The sequence below is a fragment of the Mesoplodon densirostris genome, chromosome 8 (assembly GCF_025265405.1).
Source record: "Mesoplodon densirostris isolate mMesDen1 chromosome 8, mMesDen1 primary haplotype, whole genome shotgun sequence".
Taxonomy (NCBI): domain Eukaryota; kingdom Metazoa; phylum Chordata; class Mammalia; order Artiodactyla; family Ziphiidae; genus Mesoplodon; species Mesoplodon densirostris.
The window spans coordinates 24,696,319-24,715,215 of NC_082668.1; the positions used below are offsets into that span (position 1 = coordinate 24,696,319).

General features: G+C 34.2%; 1 protein-coding gene across 3 annotated transcripts in view; it reads left to right on the forward strand.

The window, feature by feature from the left end:
• IKZF2 (IKAROS family zinc finger 2) overlaps positions 1 to 18,897 on the forward strand; it is a 165,682-nt gene that overhangs the window by 100,776 nt on the left and 46,009 nt on the right. For all 3 annotated transcript variants that reach the window (XM_060106264.1, XM_060106262.1, XM_060106263.1), the window contains exon 4: positions 5,704 to 5,871. In XM_060106264.1, coding sequence (XP_059962247.1) covers positions 5,704 to 5,871 — 168 coding nt within the window. The remainder of the gene's footprint in view (positions 1 to 5,703; positions 5,872 to 18,897) is intronic.

Here is an 18,897-nt window from a genome sequence, read left to right on the forward strand (position 1 = left end):
AAACCAACTCAGTGAGAAGGCCTTATTTAAACCTCTTCAAATCCTTTGGTAAATTTTTTTTTAAATTTCTTTTTAATGTAAAACACAAGAAATGAGATTGTGGCAAGATAGGCGGATCGTTGACCCAGAGAAATTCAAATTTATATGAAATTTGATTTAAAGGTAATGATAGCTTAAACTATAATGCAGAGTAGTATTATACAGCAAAATAGTAATAACTCATACAGAGTTTTAAAATATGACACTCTTTTGGAAGAGAGATAAATCACAGTACAGACATTGATTTAAAAGATTGACTTCTAGATAATCAATTTCATAAGTAGATGCTTAAAACATGAGAGATACCAGGGACATTGATGTCTTCTTAGTCCAGACCTCTCATTTACACATCAAGAAACTAAAGCCCAAAACAGTCAAGTGATTTATCCATGATCCCTTATGTGGTTAAGGGCATTGTGAGGCTAGGATCAAGGCTTCCTGATGCCCAGAGTGGTTTTGTTCCAATATTCTATGCTTGGTATATCAATATATCAATACTTTATGATGAGGTATTACTATAAGGCTGATATTTTAATTATAGTGAGAAATTACACATTAAAATCAGTGTTATCTTAAACAAAATCATCAGCTTTAGGGCTTACACTCTTACCCAACCATATAGTCAGTTACATTTTTACTTTTTTGTTTTGAATTTCCTTTTTAAACAGCATCATGATTTTAAAATATTTTTAAGTTTATAGTAATATTTGTATTACTAATGAAAATCTTTTTTAATTTTTAAAAATGTCTCATGGAAAAATTAAAAGATCAAGCTTGGTACCATATTTGATAAGAAAAAAAGGAAAAGGCTGTAAAGTAGTGAGGCTACTTTTCTTCTATGCTCATGAAGTAATTCCAACTGCAGCTCTAAAAGAAGAGTTCCACAAAGTTACGATGTATTCATCATCTCAGAGTGATTATACTGAGGAAGATAACACTCAGATGTCTAACTTCTCCCATCTAGCAATGTAGAAACTAAACAAAATTAGTCTAATGACTTTTCAGTTGAATTGCATATAGTATTCATTTTAAGGCTGAAAAATATATTTAAAAATTTTTTGTAAGATATTTAATAAAACTTTTATGGTGTGAGTTAAGAATATTCAAATAATCTGAATATACTCTATTGAAAATTTAGGTTAATTGATGTTTCACTGTAACTGCAGTGATTTTCATGAGGATTGTTGGTTTGTAAACACAGTTAACAATTGCATACCTACTGTACTATCCATTTGATATTTTTTACTCTAGTAGAGTTGAAAACCATCTAACTAACATGGAAAGTGTTTCTAAATAGTTATACAGATTTCCACAAGTCCTAGGAGTACGGGATTCACTCAGCTAGTAAAGGCAAGGAAAATAGGCGACTGAACAACTATTTAAAGTACTCTTGGAACTCTATGAATTTTTATTGTTAATAAATACTTATTAGAGTATTGGAAAAATTATTACACTTTCCTCAGATCTGGGAGGTTTTTCTTAAAGTTACTAGCCATTCGTAGAGGAGCTTGGGATACCTGCCATACATTGTTAACCATGAAATTGTGATGTGTCTTTAAATTAGCCATTTTTATATGTATTTCTGATGACCCAGTTTATACATCTGAGTGGGTCATGACATTTTCAACTCCATTTTAGCAATATGAGAATAGAAAGTCTACTTGTATTTCTTTAGATTGGAAAAATATATATAGTCAGAATATAGTCATTAACCAAATATTTTCTCCTTAATTTGATGAACTGTCTTCATTTTGGAACTTCCCCCTCTCACCAACTATTTATAGCTCGCTAGTATAAAAGACTTTGTTTTAAATCCTTAAAAGCCTTTGAGAAACATATGCTTGTTTCTATGAGCATTTAGCTCATGGAATGTCTAATATAAAATTGATAGTGGAAAAAGATACATAACCACCCAATTCATTAAACTGACATGGAGTATCATATCTAATTCACTTCTTCTTCTTTCTCTTTCATACTCTACTAAAGTGCCAATTCCAGCCTCTTTTTTAATGGCTTGGTGCTATTTCTTTGGTATTGCTACTTTAGTAGGTAATCAGGTAATATTGTCATCGGATACTCCAGGCACTCTTCACTGGGAATACAGGGAGAAGAAAAGAAATAGGGGTAGTAAATCAATTCATGCATAAACACAAATTGATACAAACACTATAAATGTAGAATATCCTTAATTTTGCATCTCTTTGGCGTAGGGTACTGTTATCTTTGTAACTAAGTTTTCAGCATCATATTTTGTCCGTTTCAGCTTTGTAGAGCCATTCTCTTGCTCTAAGGCCCTCTCTACACATGGTTGGGATTTTTCATATTTGTAGGTGGTTGTTCCATGCAACACAGGCACACCCTCTGTCTTTGATTCACCAAAGCAAATTGATGCATGTATACTTGCATTTCAATTCAATAAACACAAATCTAGAAATATGTTTATGAAAGTATATAAAATATTGAAATATAATTTATTCCATAATAAGTAGATAACTTCACCCAGTGAATAAAATGGTCCTTGAGTAGATTTGAAGATTTAAAAAAAAAAAAAAAAACACATTGAGAAGGGAAATAAAGAATAGCATGGCTACGTGACTACATCTTAATTGTTCTCCTGGATCCAGAGTTGTTAATCCAGACTTTGGTGCCCACCCATGGGAGGATTAGTTATCACAGATACAATAGCCTACTTGATGTTTTTGAATTGGACTTACTCTTTAATGTCACTAATGTATTTAGTAAGTTTGTGGGTTTCTCCTGAAATTTGCTTTTATTTACATCTGAAGAAAGTGATTAATATATATATATATATATATATATATAGAGAGAGAGAGAGAGAGAGAGAGAGAAGGTCTAAACCAACCTGAAAAGGACCAATTGATTCAGTCTATTTATTAAAGAAAAAACAAATTATTATAAAAGAAATAACCAAGATGTGTTGTTTCAAGTTACATAGACAATATGGATAGTCAACTGTACCTTTCAGCTAGTTATCAGATTTTACACATACCTCTGAAATTAATAGGCCAGGAAAATCAGTATTTCTTGAAGCTTCATCTGATTGAAATCAAAGTGCATTATTGTCATAGTCTCTTTCCTCTTATCAAAAATGGGCACATGACTGATTACCTTCATCATGCTTCTTTCTTTACTTCCCATGGCCATGGGAACAGAATTAGCAAACGCCTTCACACTAAGACTTATTCACTCAGCAACACGGCAGTGTCTCTGGATATAACTAGACATTTCTCCTACCCCTTTAAAGATGATCATATAAATTCAGAAGTAATTCTTATTAAAAACTATTTGAGGATATCTGGAATATTTTATAAATATAACCTAACAACTAAATTACCCTGTCATTAGTCTCATAAAACTCAATTAAGTAAATTAAAAATTATTTTTAAAAAATTATCCTTATTATAATTTTTTTAGATTAGCATTATTCTGAATGATGAATTCAGTAACCTAAATTAGGAATTTTTTTTTTCTAAATTAGGAATTTTTAAATATTTCAGCTCAAAGACTGTAGGAGGCTTAAAGAAAATCAAAGTTAGCATGCTACAGGAGTATTTTCCAAAGGCAAACATGATTTCAAATATTTTTTTTGTTCACCACATTAATTTGTTTTAAAGTTATTGAGTACTAATTTGTTATTGCCTGGGAAACCCTACATAGATTTCAAAAGTAAAATCAAATGTTTTTAGTAAAATGTATAATTTACATTTGCTATTAACTTTTTAGAGAGTAAGAAAATTTCATTAATAAAATTCTCCTGCCTTTTTATTACTAATTTCATGACACAGGTGGGGAGAAGAAAATTCTGATTTTAAAAAGTTTTAGACTGCTGTTCCATTGAAACACGCAAAAGAATTAAGTTGTATATGTGTGTGTGTCTGTGTGCATAAGATTAAAAAAATTACCAAAATTAGGTTTATTTTTAAACTTTGATTATTTTATACCATACGAGAGGTTTTAGGTTGTGCCTCTTTTTTAAGCTGTATTTAGTGTTGATTTGTCAGTTTTACCAAATGAATCAACCAAGTTAAATTATATAAAATTTAAGGTAACTTTAACATTATGAATAATTCTTTTTCAACCATCAATATAGGAGTTTTTGTAAACTTAGGTCATAAGTTTCCTCTCCAAATTTCTTAAAAACAAAAGGCTTAACCCTTGCTACACAAACACAGATTACTCTTTTTCGGTATATATATCTCATTAAGTTCCAAAATGAGCAAGAACTACAGAATTCAAAATACACCTGATCTGTCAGTTTTTTAATTTCCTTGGGCTTTATAATCTATATGATAGAATGTGCAGTGGTAGCTGCCAGAAGGTGACCAAGTTTATCTTATTTATGCCTCCTAGCTTTCTTTAATAAAAAGAATCATTGAGTTTGCATTATTTTAAAGGCCCCCAAATATAGTGTGGTTTCATTATTCACTATTATTATGAATGTTTCAGTTAAAGATATGAAACATGACAATTCAGTGTAAATTTTTTGAAAACTATTAAAATTACAGTCATTATCTAACCTCAAGTACAGAATTGGTCCAGTTCAACCAAAAGGGAATTGTTTTTTAATTTAATTTTTACCCTAATGTTGAGTTTTAATATATTTGTATTATTTATATATTAATTTATATTTTATGTCTATCTTTAGAGATAGACATGTTTAAAGGCAGTATTTCATCATGGTTTAATGATGTTATCCGTATGATCCTACTTGCCAATTTTACTCCTTCATCAAACTACGTTTTTACCTTCAGTGACATTGTCAACAGCCAGTTGATGGCAACGGACAGCAGATAATTCTGGCTTAAACAATTTTAGGGCAATATGAGTAGTAGGAGAAAAGGTTCCTATCAAATAAATGATTTTCTCAAGAAACAGAGAATATATGTACAGGAAATGTCTGGATGAATAATTTTCTTTTGATTTTCTCTGATTATATCAGGAAATTTTGCCACAGGTTTTATTGTTAGTGACTAGGAGAATCCAGAGACCTGGGCTATATTTTGAGATTTTGTGGTAATGAGCTTTGCAACCTAGTTCATTCATTGAACCTCTTTGACTCCCTGATAACAAAATTATCAACTAAATTAGAGAGTTAGACTAAAGGTCCCTTTCAGCTCAAAGTTTCTGTGATTTTTTTAAAGAGATAACATGGTACAATAAAGAGAGCAAGATTTTGTAGTCAAATTGACCAGGAGTCATGATCAGCTCAAGTACCTATTAGCTGTGACTATAATCAGAAACTTTGATACTTGAACTTCCATTCCTTCATTTGTAAATTGAAATTATTAATACCAAATTAGTAATGCCATCGTGAGGTTTGAAATATTTTATGTAAAGCAACCAATAAAGTCAGTAAAGTGATGGCACCTAGTTGTTCAACCAGTGGTCAATGCTATGATTGTTACTCTTTGCAGTACAGGAATCCTGTAAAATTTACATGAAGAGCGGAAACAGCACTTGACCTAAAGTTTGGGACTTTGGTATTATTAGCAAAGCAAATTCTAGGAAGATAAAGGTTTGGAAGGCTTAGGAGGGAGTTGGACTTTCTCAGCACAGAGAACTGGCTGTAGTTAACATTGTACAGCAAATTAGTCACTTGCACATAACCTACTTGATCGTCCCCACCTCTTTCCCCTTCTGCAGGTGAACGTCCCTTCCATTGTAACCAGTGTGGAGCTTCTTTTACTCAGAAGGGCAACCTTTTGAGACACATAAAGTTACACTCTGGAGAGAAGCCGTTCAAATGTCCTTTCTGTAGCTATGCCTGTAGAAGGAGGGACGCCCTCACAGGACACCTCAGGACCCACTCTGGTAAGTGCCACCAACTCTTTGAGTAGAAAGTAAAATATGAGAACTCAGGAGACCGCTATAGCATAATACAAAGTAACTTCTAACTTTGGTGCATAGCTGGGAATGAGCTAGACAGTATTTTTATTTGTGTACACTGAATAACTGACAAATCTTGCAGGATGCATATGGTCCTTCTTTTTTAGACTTACAGACTTGGCAGAAAGGAGTACTGTCAACTGAAGAGTTTCAAGCCATTGAAGAAAACAGCTGTTATATAAATTTTCTATGATTTTTAAATTTTACAATTATTAATGCAGTAATTATGGTTAATCCAGAATAATGGAAAATCTAGTAAAATATCATCATTACGTGCCATTGTTACCATAGAGGAGAGGAAACCTGTGGTATTATTTTGACTGATATGGTACCTGGGCTGGAACCTCAGTGGGAAGTCAAATATCACTATTTTTAAACTTGAAAATATTATGCTCATTAGAAAATTGGCTGTGAGAGTGTTTTATGTTTAATTTTAACCCTCCTTGTTTCTTTAACTCTCAAACTATAGTCATTGGATTCTCTCTGAAACTTTTCTCTGCTTCATAAATCATTTAAAAATCTAGAATAAGTTTGATTTTATTGTAAATGCCAGAATATAGTGCATACAAGCAAAAGAATGATTAGATACTGAATGAATTTCATTTGGCTTTAGCATGAATTGCCATAACTAAGAAGTTAAAGGTGGAAAATTAATACAGAATACTCTTCAAGCTAGTTTTATATGCTCCTTCTGTTCATAATGACATATTAAAATTTAATTTTAATATGAAGATATGATGGAAGTGATATCTTCATCTACATTGACAAATTATATTAGAGAGTGCTGTGGGTTGTGAGGTAATGCTCATACTATCTTTCTTTACATTTTTCCTGTTAATCCTTAAGGCTTTACACAGTTTTTTAATGTGAATGTGAAATAAGGTAAAACTATTCTAGACATTAACTCTTAAATTTGGGGCTGTTACAGAAAAATGAAATTAAAGCAAATATTAAACTGTTTTAAGTATATATTTTATATTCATCCCTGACTTAAAGCAGTTCACTCATTTCCAACTATCACACATTATATTTTATTTAGAAATTATGCTGTGAAAATTATATCTTAAAGTGGTATTGTTTTATTATAAAAGTATTCTTTATTGAAAGATAATTTTAAGACCTGACAGTTATTTCCTTTAGGTAGCCATGCACTCTGGCTTCTTAAAGTATTATTCAGTTGACCAAGGATTATATAAAACATAGCTTTTCATGAGGATGAAGTTGAGGCAGAAATATAACTTTAAACATCTATTTCTACTGGTCACAAAATTTACAAAACTGTGTTGTTGTTACTATCATGGTTTAGTGTATACATGTAACTTTTACCTGGTGATTGCTAGATTGCTCTTAGAAGGTTCACTGCCTGTTGACACCTCTGGAAGGCATTTGACAGTCATCTCAATTTGTTTCCTTGATTTCCTTTTTGTTCTTTCAAGAGATTTATCCCTGTGGGTAGTGTCTAAGAAGTCAAGACACCTTGGTTTTTGTGTTAGACTAAGCTGGACAGCTACAATTGGTTTCATTATGCAGATTAGGCATGGCCCATATAGGGGTTCCTGGTTGGTGGCTAGTGGAATGAGGGGAGGGAAAGATGTCACCCAAAGTAAGCCCCTTCCACTGGCTTTGCAAGGCCAGACCCTATAATTTACATGGTTCTATATAATTATAAAGCTTATATGCATAAAGCAAAGCTGTTTCTATGAAACTGTAAATTTTGTAAATAAATACATTTCTACTTTGAGGTTCAAAAAAAATGACATGGTCCCTTTAACTGCTATTATGCTGATTTTGCATTTTGGTATACTAAGTCATGACTTTTGCAGATATATAAACAGATATGCTCAAATTGGCTAATAAGGGGAGTTTAATGGAGGGATGAGAGGGGGAGAGGTGTATCATCCACTTACTGCATCATCAAGGGGTGAAGTCAGTTCAGACCTACTTCCAACACTAACCATCACCAATGCTTTTCACAATAGATAGAACATAAAACATAGCTTCCAAAGTCCATGCTTCTCTAATTGGTCAGAAGGCTCAAGGTGATCATTATGGCTTTCTTCTTCCACTGCCAATTTCATCTTCCCCTTACTTTCACCCTCTTTTTAGCCCCTGGTCTGGACAGGGTTCTTTATGGGTGATCCTGAATTCCTACAACATTGAGTATTTGGTGGCCCTTTCTTCCTTGGATTACTGTAGTTTTTCAATTACCAGCATTATTGGAGAAGTTTTTGTTAGAGATGCCCCAGTAAATCTCCTGAGTTTCAAACATAGTTGGCCTTGCCCATATCATATAGTAACAACCCCAGATCATTTTGGTAATCTGGAAAAATTACCAGCCAATAGCCCACTTCTCTTCCTGTTAATTCAGCAGATTAAAATGCCCCAAATAGCCAGGGAGTAGTCTCAGGTTCCAATACAATGGTAAGAGAACTCTGATCCCTCGTGGAAACATTCTTCCTTTGGGCACTGAGATCTCCAAAACCACCAATCCCAAGATTTCAGCACAGGAAGTGAAAATCCCTTAAATGAGTTATTTGAGGTATTTGTGTTGTGGCCACTACTACCTTAACCTCTTTGTTCTCAAACTTATGCATTCTGGCAATGAAGGAGATAGATGACTTTTGGCATTTATCATATCCTATAGAACACACCCAAACTTCTCCCAGCTAGCAACTATACATGAACCACTCCACTGGTTGGCCACTTTACCACTCTATTTAGCCAAATGATTCTGGATGATGTGGCATGAGGTATGGCCAGCGAAATCTATAGGTTTGAGCCCATTTCTATATTTCCTTTGCTGTGAAAAGAATTTCCTAGTTAAAGTCAATATTTTAAGGAATACTATGATAATTGTTAAGGCATTCTGTTAAATCCAGGTGTAGAGGCACATACAAAAGTATTGAAGGAAGGGTAGGTAAATCTATATCCCAAATATCTATTAATTCCTATGAGAATAAATTTCTCCCTCCTTCAGGTTGAAAGAAGTTCATTGTAACCTGCCAGCCATTAATTGACTGGTCGATCACCTTGGAGAATAGTGCTTTATCAGCGTCTCAGCATTGGAAAGTGGTGAACTCAGCAGTTGTGGTAGTTAAATCAGCCATAGAGAGGGGGAAATCTATGTTGTTGAAGCCATACATAGTTTCCACCCTTGTTCCTATTGTCACTTTGTACATGGGCCACTTGAGCAAGCACCAGGGTAGCTAGATAAAGAATCTGTCATTCATAAAATAGATTGTGTTATTGGCTTGGGTCACCCATCACATAATCTTGTCCAGATTACCAAGAGGGTTCTCCACAATGGAAGCCCTCTAGAGGGAATTCACATAGTAACCATGTTGTCACACTTTGTACCTATTCTGAGAGGCACATCTGCATAACTCTCCCAAACCTTCATTCTCCAGTCTTCCAGTCTTGTTTTTCCAAGTCCTTGACCATATGGCCATGCCATGTATCATTACCTCAGCTATCTCTTCTTCCATGCAAACTGTACAATCTGAAATTCTGCTAGGGCGTTATCTTTCACTACTATATTTCAGGGGCAGCCCCCTTCATTGGGCCTATAACACAGTAGTTGCAGCTAATACTAAATACCATACAATTCATTTACAAGCTGGGTTCATGTGGTTTTATCCTACGTTAATTGGTCATTGAGAACACCCCATGAGGCCCGATTGTGAGAGACTGTGAAGCAGTAGTAGCAGGTATCAGAAACACGTGAGCTATTTGCTCATGATGTATACTTGGGCTTCCCAAACCTGTGTGATCCAAGTTTCATTTAACAATGAAATGCTCTTGTGCACGTCTTATTTTATGATATGTTGAATCGGATTAACACATAGTTCATTTTGTCTAGTTTGGGCCACATAGTCTTTTTGGAGTCCCATGACCTAATACTCAGTCTTAACAAGAGTCCAATAACAAATTAAGAGCTGCTTTTCAAATGGCAAATCATTACTGAGAAGATCACATATCTTTACTCCACTAGGGATTTGCATTCTGATGCTTCAGTGGCAGATGTCATACACCATCTTTGCTTACCACAGATATTTCCAAAAATCATTACATTTCTGGATCTTAGAACCAAAGGTCTAAATAGCAGCTTTCATTACAGCAGAGGTACAATGCAGATTCATTTCTTGCCCCAGTCCTCTCTCAACATTGGCAGCCTTGTTGACTATCTAGTACATGCATCAGAGCAGAACACCCAAACGTGGTATATCTTGCTTCTAAAATTCAAAGAGGACACCACATTTTCTGCCTCCTTCTTCATAATGAAAGGTACAAGGTGCAACAACTTATCATTTACTATAGAGGCTCTATTTCAACATGCCTACATTGCTAGGCCCCTAAAATTTCACCAATGCGGCAAGTCTCTAAACTTTTCATAGAGATTATCTCCTATGCCCTAATATATGTCTTACTGAGGCATCTTAAGTGTTTACTACTTCCTGACCCATCACCAAATCCAATTAGTATAATACTATGAATGTAATGTTCCATCTCGGTGTTATGTGAGATGTCAAGATGAACCAGATTTCTTTGGACTATATTATGACAAAGAGAGAAGAGTTGACCTAGCCTTAAGGTAAGATAGTGAAAGTATGTTGACTCTGCATTGTGAAGACAAACTGCCACTGATTATCTTTGTTGATAAGGAATTACTTTTAAAAGAAATTAAGTCAGTAGCTCCATATATGGTATCAGGTACTATGTTAATATGCTCCAACAGAGATACTACTACTAGAACTGCTTCTGTAGTTGGCATTATGATGTGATTAAACTGTCATTCATCCATAGAACCATCTAGGTCTTGTATTAGCCTAACAAACAGCTTAAACGGGTATGTAGTAGAAGTGACCACCCTAGCATCCTTCAGTTCTAGTTTATTATCTTGGGAGAAATGATAGGTCTAGGGCTGCAATCTCCTATATGGTAGCCACTAGTCACATGTGGCTGTTAAGTACCTTCATATGGTTAATGCCACATGTTGAAATTATATTTAAATATATTATGAAAATTAATTCCACCTGTTTAAAATGTGACTATTAGAAAATTTTAAATTATATATGTGATTCATATTTTCATTGGACAGCACTGTTCTTGGCTTTTTATAATAGACCTCCTGCCATGGGTCAGGGAACCAGTGTAAGGGTTCTTCCCATTACTAAATGCATTTATTCCTATGATACTATAAGATGGACTTGAGTGAAGTCTCCATATATATCTTGACCTCCATAAGCTCCCAGTTTGACTGGTGGGCCACAGTGGTATTTTGGGTTCCAGGGATTAATGTCAATTCAGAGCTAATCTAATACAATTGTCTAATAACCTGCAGAAGGATTTGGTATTTTCCTTCTCCCAATTCACAGTCACCCTCATAAATGGCCACAGGTGATTCTGGAATGGCTTAGAGGAAAATTCATAGCATACAGAGGTGGCCAGGTTTCAGGGCCCTTCTGAAAGGGACTCTGTCTCCACCTAAGATTATGTGACTCTGGATATGTGAATAGATTTAGGTCTGGGCAGTGGATAAGAGATCATGAATCCCACTACGGCAACTAAAGTTGGGTTTTTGCCCACAAGACCTAGACTTTTTCTGTCCATGTAAGACAGTTAGCAGCTTGGCAGTCTAACCATCATTTTCATTCTTGGAGGATCTGTAATCCATTAGCCATTTCCATAGAACCCTGTGGCACAAAACACATTGTTATCCCATCCCTGTGGCTTGTTAAGATAACTGCACTTCCTGAAATTAATTTCTACCACAAAGCCTCTGCCATCTCAGAAGATCACATTGGATACATTTAAATTAGGGAGCCCAGATCTGTTGGTAACATCTATCATTGTTCTCTCCAGCCTAGAGAAGACAGTTACCAGGAAGCTTTTCAAGCACGCTGGTTCTTTCCTCACCAATGTAATTCTTCGGTGAGGCCCTTCCAGGGGTATGGTTAGGGGAGGACTGAACAGGATCATTCATAATAGATCCTTTCCAATATTACTTGAGCTTTTGGACTTCTATTTTGGTGTGCCAAGAAAATTCTGCCCTTTCAACTTTTCACTGTGTAAGCCATCATTAAATCAAGGATTCAATAAACCAGTCACTCCTACCTGCTCAAGGCAATATATTAAATCACAAATTCCAGATGAATGCACCTATATTGATAAATTTGGCCTGATCTAGCATTTTAGTTCATCTTCTTGGTATAAAACCCTTAGAATCAATCCATTTCCTTACATGCCATCTGGACTCCTTACTGATACAAATTGGTAAAGTTTTGCAATTCTTTCAGTGTACAGGCTGTCACCTCCTAAATATCCCTCGATTTTGGCTATATTAATATCTAACTTGGTATGAGCCTGGAGGGCCATGAGTGGTAACAGAAATGAGTCCTGAAAAGAATTGCCATTCTCTGATTGAGTTCCTGCCTCAGCTGAAGCAGTTGGAAGTCCTCTTACTATACAGAAAGGCTGATTTATGGGACTGTTGGTTTCCTTAAATGGAATGGTAGGGAGTGAAGACAAATGTGTCTTCTGGCAAGGATGGTTCAGGAGGGTTTAGGGGTTCAACATTCTGAACCTCAGTATTTGATTAGATCGTAACAACCCTTGTTTCACTCTTTCCCCATCATTACACTGTTACCAAGACCAAATGGTATTGGCTTTGCCCATTTTATTTAATATGGCAGTTTCATAACCCTTCAAATCAGATTCTGGAGTTGGTCTTCTGCCTTATTTGCCCTGAGCCTTAAGTAAATAAGGACTCTCTTAAAGCTAACAGAGAACTTTGATATTTCACCGCTGTTCTGACTTGAGCATTCAGGACCTTCAATTTGTCTTTTCTCCTTTGTATAATCCTTCAGGCCATCAGAAGTAGCCATGTAACACTACAGTCTTCACATTAGACACCACCATTGTTCCTTCAGCAAGTAAAGACCACAACTCCTAAAGCTTTGCCTTGCATCTGCACTTCATACTACCATCAGTGACAATTTGAATAATCATGTTGCTAGCACATGTCTAGAATTACCAGGATTTCACTAACTTCCTGATAAGGAGGCCATGCTATTCTCTTCAAACATGAGAAACTCAATGCCAGAATGCCATTTTGTCTGAGGCCTTGGGCCACTCCTGCTACCAATAAGTATCAATCAGAGCCCTGATAGGAAAGCAGTAAGACACTCAAATGGGGAAAATGTGGAGACATTCATAAAAGCACTAATATTTACAAGATAAGGGGTAGGCATAAAGAAAACCAACAAGGGATGGTTGCAATCCCATGTCTGAAGAGGTCACTGGAATTAGGAGATATAGGAGACAGTCTTGAAACTGACCTTCAGTAGAGGAATGTACCCCTGCTAACCTGTGACTGAGGAATAAACACCTTGGCCTCACTCTTTCCACCCCTCCTGTCTTGCTGATGCCTTACATTAAATGAGCATAACCAGAAGCCAGAGGAAAAAGGAGCCTATTGATGAAGCCAATAGAAATTAGCTTTCTGCAGGAGTAGAGCAGAGCAGAGTGAAAATGGCTATAGAGGTGAAAGAAAATATGCCACAGATTGATTACATTTAAGAACTAGTGCCTAAACTTACTAGTATAGGGTATTAAGTGTAATGTAATGATTTTTAATTCTAATTTCTGTTTGTTATAAATATTATTATTAATACGAAGTATCTTGCTTCCTTCTCTTCCATCCCAACCCCTACTTTGGGTAATGAGTGTTCATTGTTTATTCTATTTAGTTAGCTATTGTGTTCTACAGTATTAATACTGCATCTTTGCTTCCTGTGTTTTAGATTTGAAAATTTTCCATGTAGTAGGTTGGTAACAATGAGCCCAGTATTGATGTGCACTTACATATTTCTGTGAGATTTTATATCTATCAGTTTAAGAAAAATATCTGGAATACAGTATACATTCAGTAAATGCTAGCTCGCTCTTTCTTTTCTTCCTTCCTTCCTTTCTTTCTTTCTTCCTTCCCTCCCTTGTAAGATCCCATATAAGCTGAAAGTTTCTATTTGGAACTCTCTTGCATACTCTAGAGGACACCAGGTAGTGTCTTGATTTTAGTTGCATAGCCCCAATAGTTACATTATTGACAGGTAATGTCTGGCATTTCTTGAACTCTCCATAGGCATGAGGCACTGTGCTAAGCACTTCCTATGGATTATTCGTTTAATTAACACTCTTTTACCTGACATGAGCAAAACCAGGTAGTTTATCAATTAAAAACAGTACATCTAGCAATATGGGAAATTCTTTTCATAAAAAAGGTCCTTAACATTTAAAAATATAAACATTGGGATGGCCAAAAAGTTTGTTCGGGTTTTTCCGTAAGATGTTATTGGCCAACCCAATATAAAATATGTATTTAATCTTTTTAAAAAAAAAGAAATATATATATATATATATAAGGCCAGGCCCTTTCCTTTCAGTGAGGAATTTAGTTATGGAATTCCAAGTAATTTTCCTGGCCTAAACCACACTCATATCACATCATCTCAATTCCATTTTCAGTTTCTTTAAGAACTTAAAGACCTTGTGAAGCAATCAGACTTCTATTAAATTTTTAAAAGATTTTTCTCACTAATTTTTAAGATTACCTTTGCCTACCTCCAATTCATTAGCAGTTTTTTTTCAACTCACCTTTATTGAATTTTTCCATAGTGGTAAAATTAGTTTTTATAGAAAGAACTTTCTTCTGTACTTATTTTACTGGAATATGTATATTTGAAAAATTTACTTAATTATGATAACAGGTACAGCTGGCATAAATGGGTTTGGCTAGAATCATAACTGACTGAACGTGAGTATCCGGTTCAACTGCTAGAAGTGTTTATGTCGGCATACCAAAGAAGGGCCTGGGAGCACCAGAATTTCAGTATGCTTTTCAAAGGGAATGGAGAGACAGAAAGCTTCTTGCTAATATTATTCCTAGTTTACAGGTAAGGAGACTGAGGCACAGAGAGGTCACACGGGCAGAGCCTGAATTCAAACCAAGACAAACTCCAAAATCTGTACTACATGCTACGGAATAAATGATACAGCCCCATATGTTTATTGCATCCTCTGTCTTGCTGAACTCTTTTAACTCAAAATGATAAAGCAAAAAAGAGTACTGTCTGGAAGTCAAGAGGTCAAGACAAATGGGTTTTCGAATGGGCTTATTGCAAATTAGCTTTGTGACTTTGTCAGATCACTTAATTTAATCTTTTAATCTTATGCTGCTCACATTATATGACACTAATAACAATCTGTTATCTTTTCTCCTGGGATTTTGCTGCCCATCCGTCACTAAGATCAAACCTTAAAGAGTAAAATGGTAGTCCCCACTCCCCAGTTGTTGTTTTTTTTTTTTTTAGTTTTCTATTGTTTGTTTTAACTTTCAAAACAGATTTGCATAAAATGGAATAGGTCTTAAGATTTTCAGATGACCTTCATGGCACCAACATTACTTCTCTGCTAACATCTGCTAACGTAAATCTCAGAACCTTGATATAGACAGTTTCTGATTTTGCACTTCTAGTTCCAGATATAGTTTGTTCATTTAAAATGCATTCCCTTTTAAAGAATATTTTTGAAAAAGCTCTCTCTGTGTTGCTGAATGCCAGCAGAAGTGTGAAACAATGTTGACTTTTCTCTCCCCCACCTTTGCCAGTTAGTACTTGAATGATATTTTTCACACTGGAATGGAAGATGCAGTCACACATTTGATTGCATGTTTTAAATTTTGATTATAGTCATTGATAACATTTTTTTAATTTTGAAAGGATGTCCAATTTTATAAATAATTAATAAATCAGGGCTCCTTAAAGAGCAAAAATATTTTGGTAGTGTTTACCAGTATTTGCTATGGAAAAGTTTGTTTTCTAACAATAATTTTAAACAGTATAATATTATTTCTGGAAATAGATTAATATGATCATCTTTTTTCAATAGCAGATAATTCCTGTCAACAACTCCTAGGTTTTATTCCCAACTTCTTAAGATAATAACAGGAGAAATCAGAACCTTTCTTACTTTTGTTATGGCAGTGCTATATCCTATTTGTGAAATATTGTCCATTCAGGGGAAAAAAAAAGTGAAATAATACAATCTAAGTTTTGTTTGTACAACAGTCATCAGTGTTTAATTTTTTTAACTATTTTCATATATTATGCGTTAGAGCTATTCTGCTGATATTGATGCTGGATATTTCATTAGAATTGCTTTATTTTATTGCAGTATGGTGGCTAAATTTAAGATATCTAGCAATTGCAACCCTCTTTCTACTTTCGCCTCTTTGGAACACTCAAAAAAAAAAGAATGACTGAGGAAGGGAAAAAAAAAACCCAGATCCTTTTACATGTGAAATTTAAATGACGAGAAGGAAAGGAGAGAGAAATAAAGAATTGTATCATCAACAATATATCAGCTGGAGACCACAGTCAAATTTTTAGTCCATTGAGAAAGTAAACTACACTTTATAAACATATCCCAACCTTATTTTAATATATAAGGTTGTAGGAAAATAAAAAATACTGGTTTATATTTTAAACTCTATCCATTAATCTGAGATTTACCACACAAATCATCTAATTTCCTTTATGTAAATTTATAACATAACATAGTATTTATGTCAGTTTTTTGTGCTGAATCAGTGCTCCTGCTATAAAAAAATGTTTTATTAGTTTTGTCAGATTTTTAGTTTAGCAAGTGATTATAGTCCTTTCATTCTTAGAAATTTGATTAGTGTGCTTCATACGTTAGGTATTACCCCTTTTAATTGTCTTTATTATAGCCAGTACACTGGGGAAATAGTGTTACAATTAAGCCCTGGACCCCTATTAATCAAAACAATACTTAGCATACTTGTTATTTTTTAAATCTAGGAGGAACTAGAATTGCATATTTTTTCCTAATTAGCACCTCAGGTATATTTCTCACATACTCTAATGCAGTGCCCAAATTAAATATTTAAAACACAATAGAAGAGTATGTATTATATATGGAAGCTTATGTAATATATATGCAATATACATTCCTTTGTATAAATTGTAAAGAGAAAAAAGTAAGAAAGAATGCCTCTTGGGCAGTCTCAAATGTTTTTAATGCCATATGTAAAATTCAGTTTTGGCCATGGAATTGTACTGGACTTACATTCTTACAAAAAATATATTCTTTGCTTAAAAATGGAATCTTTTCATTTGAAAATGAAAAATCCTATGTCCCAAGGAAACTTATCCACTGTCTCTTGTATTCCTTAACACTACTGTATTTTTACATTGCTTATTATAACATTAAGGTACTGTTCAGAGATATATAAATAAAATATCCTTGAATAAGCAGATAAGTTTAGGAATTTTTTTCTGATTTTTTTTTTGTTCATCTCATTTTAAGAAAATAAGAATTACTTTGTGTTTTCAGTAAGACCTGTTATAAAAGTCAAAGGAAAACCTTATTAGCTTTCAGTTAAATCAGTATTTATTATATAATTATTTGGATATATCACCTAAAAATAAACACTTTTAAAAATTAGTTTATATGATATATCTATAGCATATAACCCTAGAATATATCTATTTAAGAAATCTTCCAGTGTCAGTCTTTTAACTTAGGATCAATAAGCCTACATTATTCTGAGCAAATGTCTAGTTTATTTCCAAACACCTCAGTTATGTTAATTTTTACAACATGATTTTGTAATCTATTCAATGTTTGGCAAATTTCACTTAAGAAGTTTTTTCTTTATGTCTAGTTATCAAGTTAAAGCTATTTTGTCCTATAAAAAGCAACTGGACCAGATGTACCATATAAATATCCATCTGTTAAAACAACATCCGCCTCATTGTACATTTTTAGTTCTTTTATATAAGGACTGTCTTTTTGTTTTTTTAAGACCCTATAATTCCATGTACTATATTTTATCCATAAAAATAGCTCAGAAATATGGAATACTTTTATTAGTTTTCCTAATACTAATTTTTTAAAAAATGTATCAGTTCAATAGTATACTGCTGCAAACTCACTTAAAAGTTTGCCTTTTATTTTTAACTCTATTTTATATTTTGTTCAGTTATTCCTTTAACTATCATGAGAATATACCTATAGAATATTATGACTCACCCTGCTTTTGAATATATTTGGATATTCACATTTAGTGGACTATTAAACCAGCTAACAGGCATTTTCTAAGTATAAACTACATGATCTTAGAGAAGCTGGTAAGAAAAGATAGTTTTCTCCTCTTCAAATTTCTGGAAAATAAAGTTGAAAAGTAGCATCTGACTTGGTTTGAGATAGTGCTGACCTTTAACCATACTGTTAAAGAAACAAAAGTACATAAATAAGTACCTTAAGTTTCTATTACATATGAAATCTTTTTATAACATGGATTTGCTACAGGTTATAGACCTTTGGATATTAATAGTACTGATTATTTTGCAAAATAAGAGTTTAAAATGTCTGAAAATTGGGTATGTGGCTAAAAGATTATCATTATCAGTTATTTCCATATTGACATTATTTTAAAACCAGATCACCATGACTTTTCTAACAGATTTGCTAAAGAGATCCATTCAGACAATACTAAACCATAGACTAGTATAATGATAGACATACTGGATTAAATGATGCTGGTTATAGAAATTGAATCTAGTGTAGCTCATTCATAGCAGTGATGGTGCATTTAGTGTAGTATAATTTGCCCTGCAGACTTCCCTTGAGAAGGAACTGTTTTCACCTGATTGTAGACCTGGCACCTGGCCCACTCTCTGGGTGATCTCCCAAGAGTGGACTTTGCCCACCCTCCACCACTCCTTTCCTTCCTGGAGGTGGTTGATAGAGGAGGATTACATTGATAATTACACAAGCAGTGTCAGTTGCACATGTGATTTGCATAACTTTGTTGTGCTGAGTTCACCTATTAAGTCCTGACACTTACGCCGGTGGTGCCTCTCTGTATGC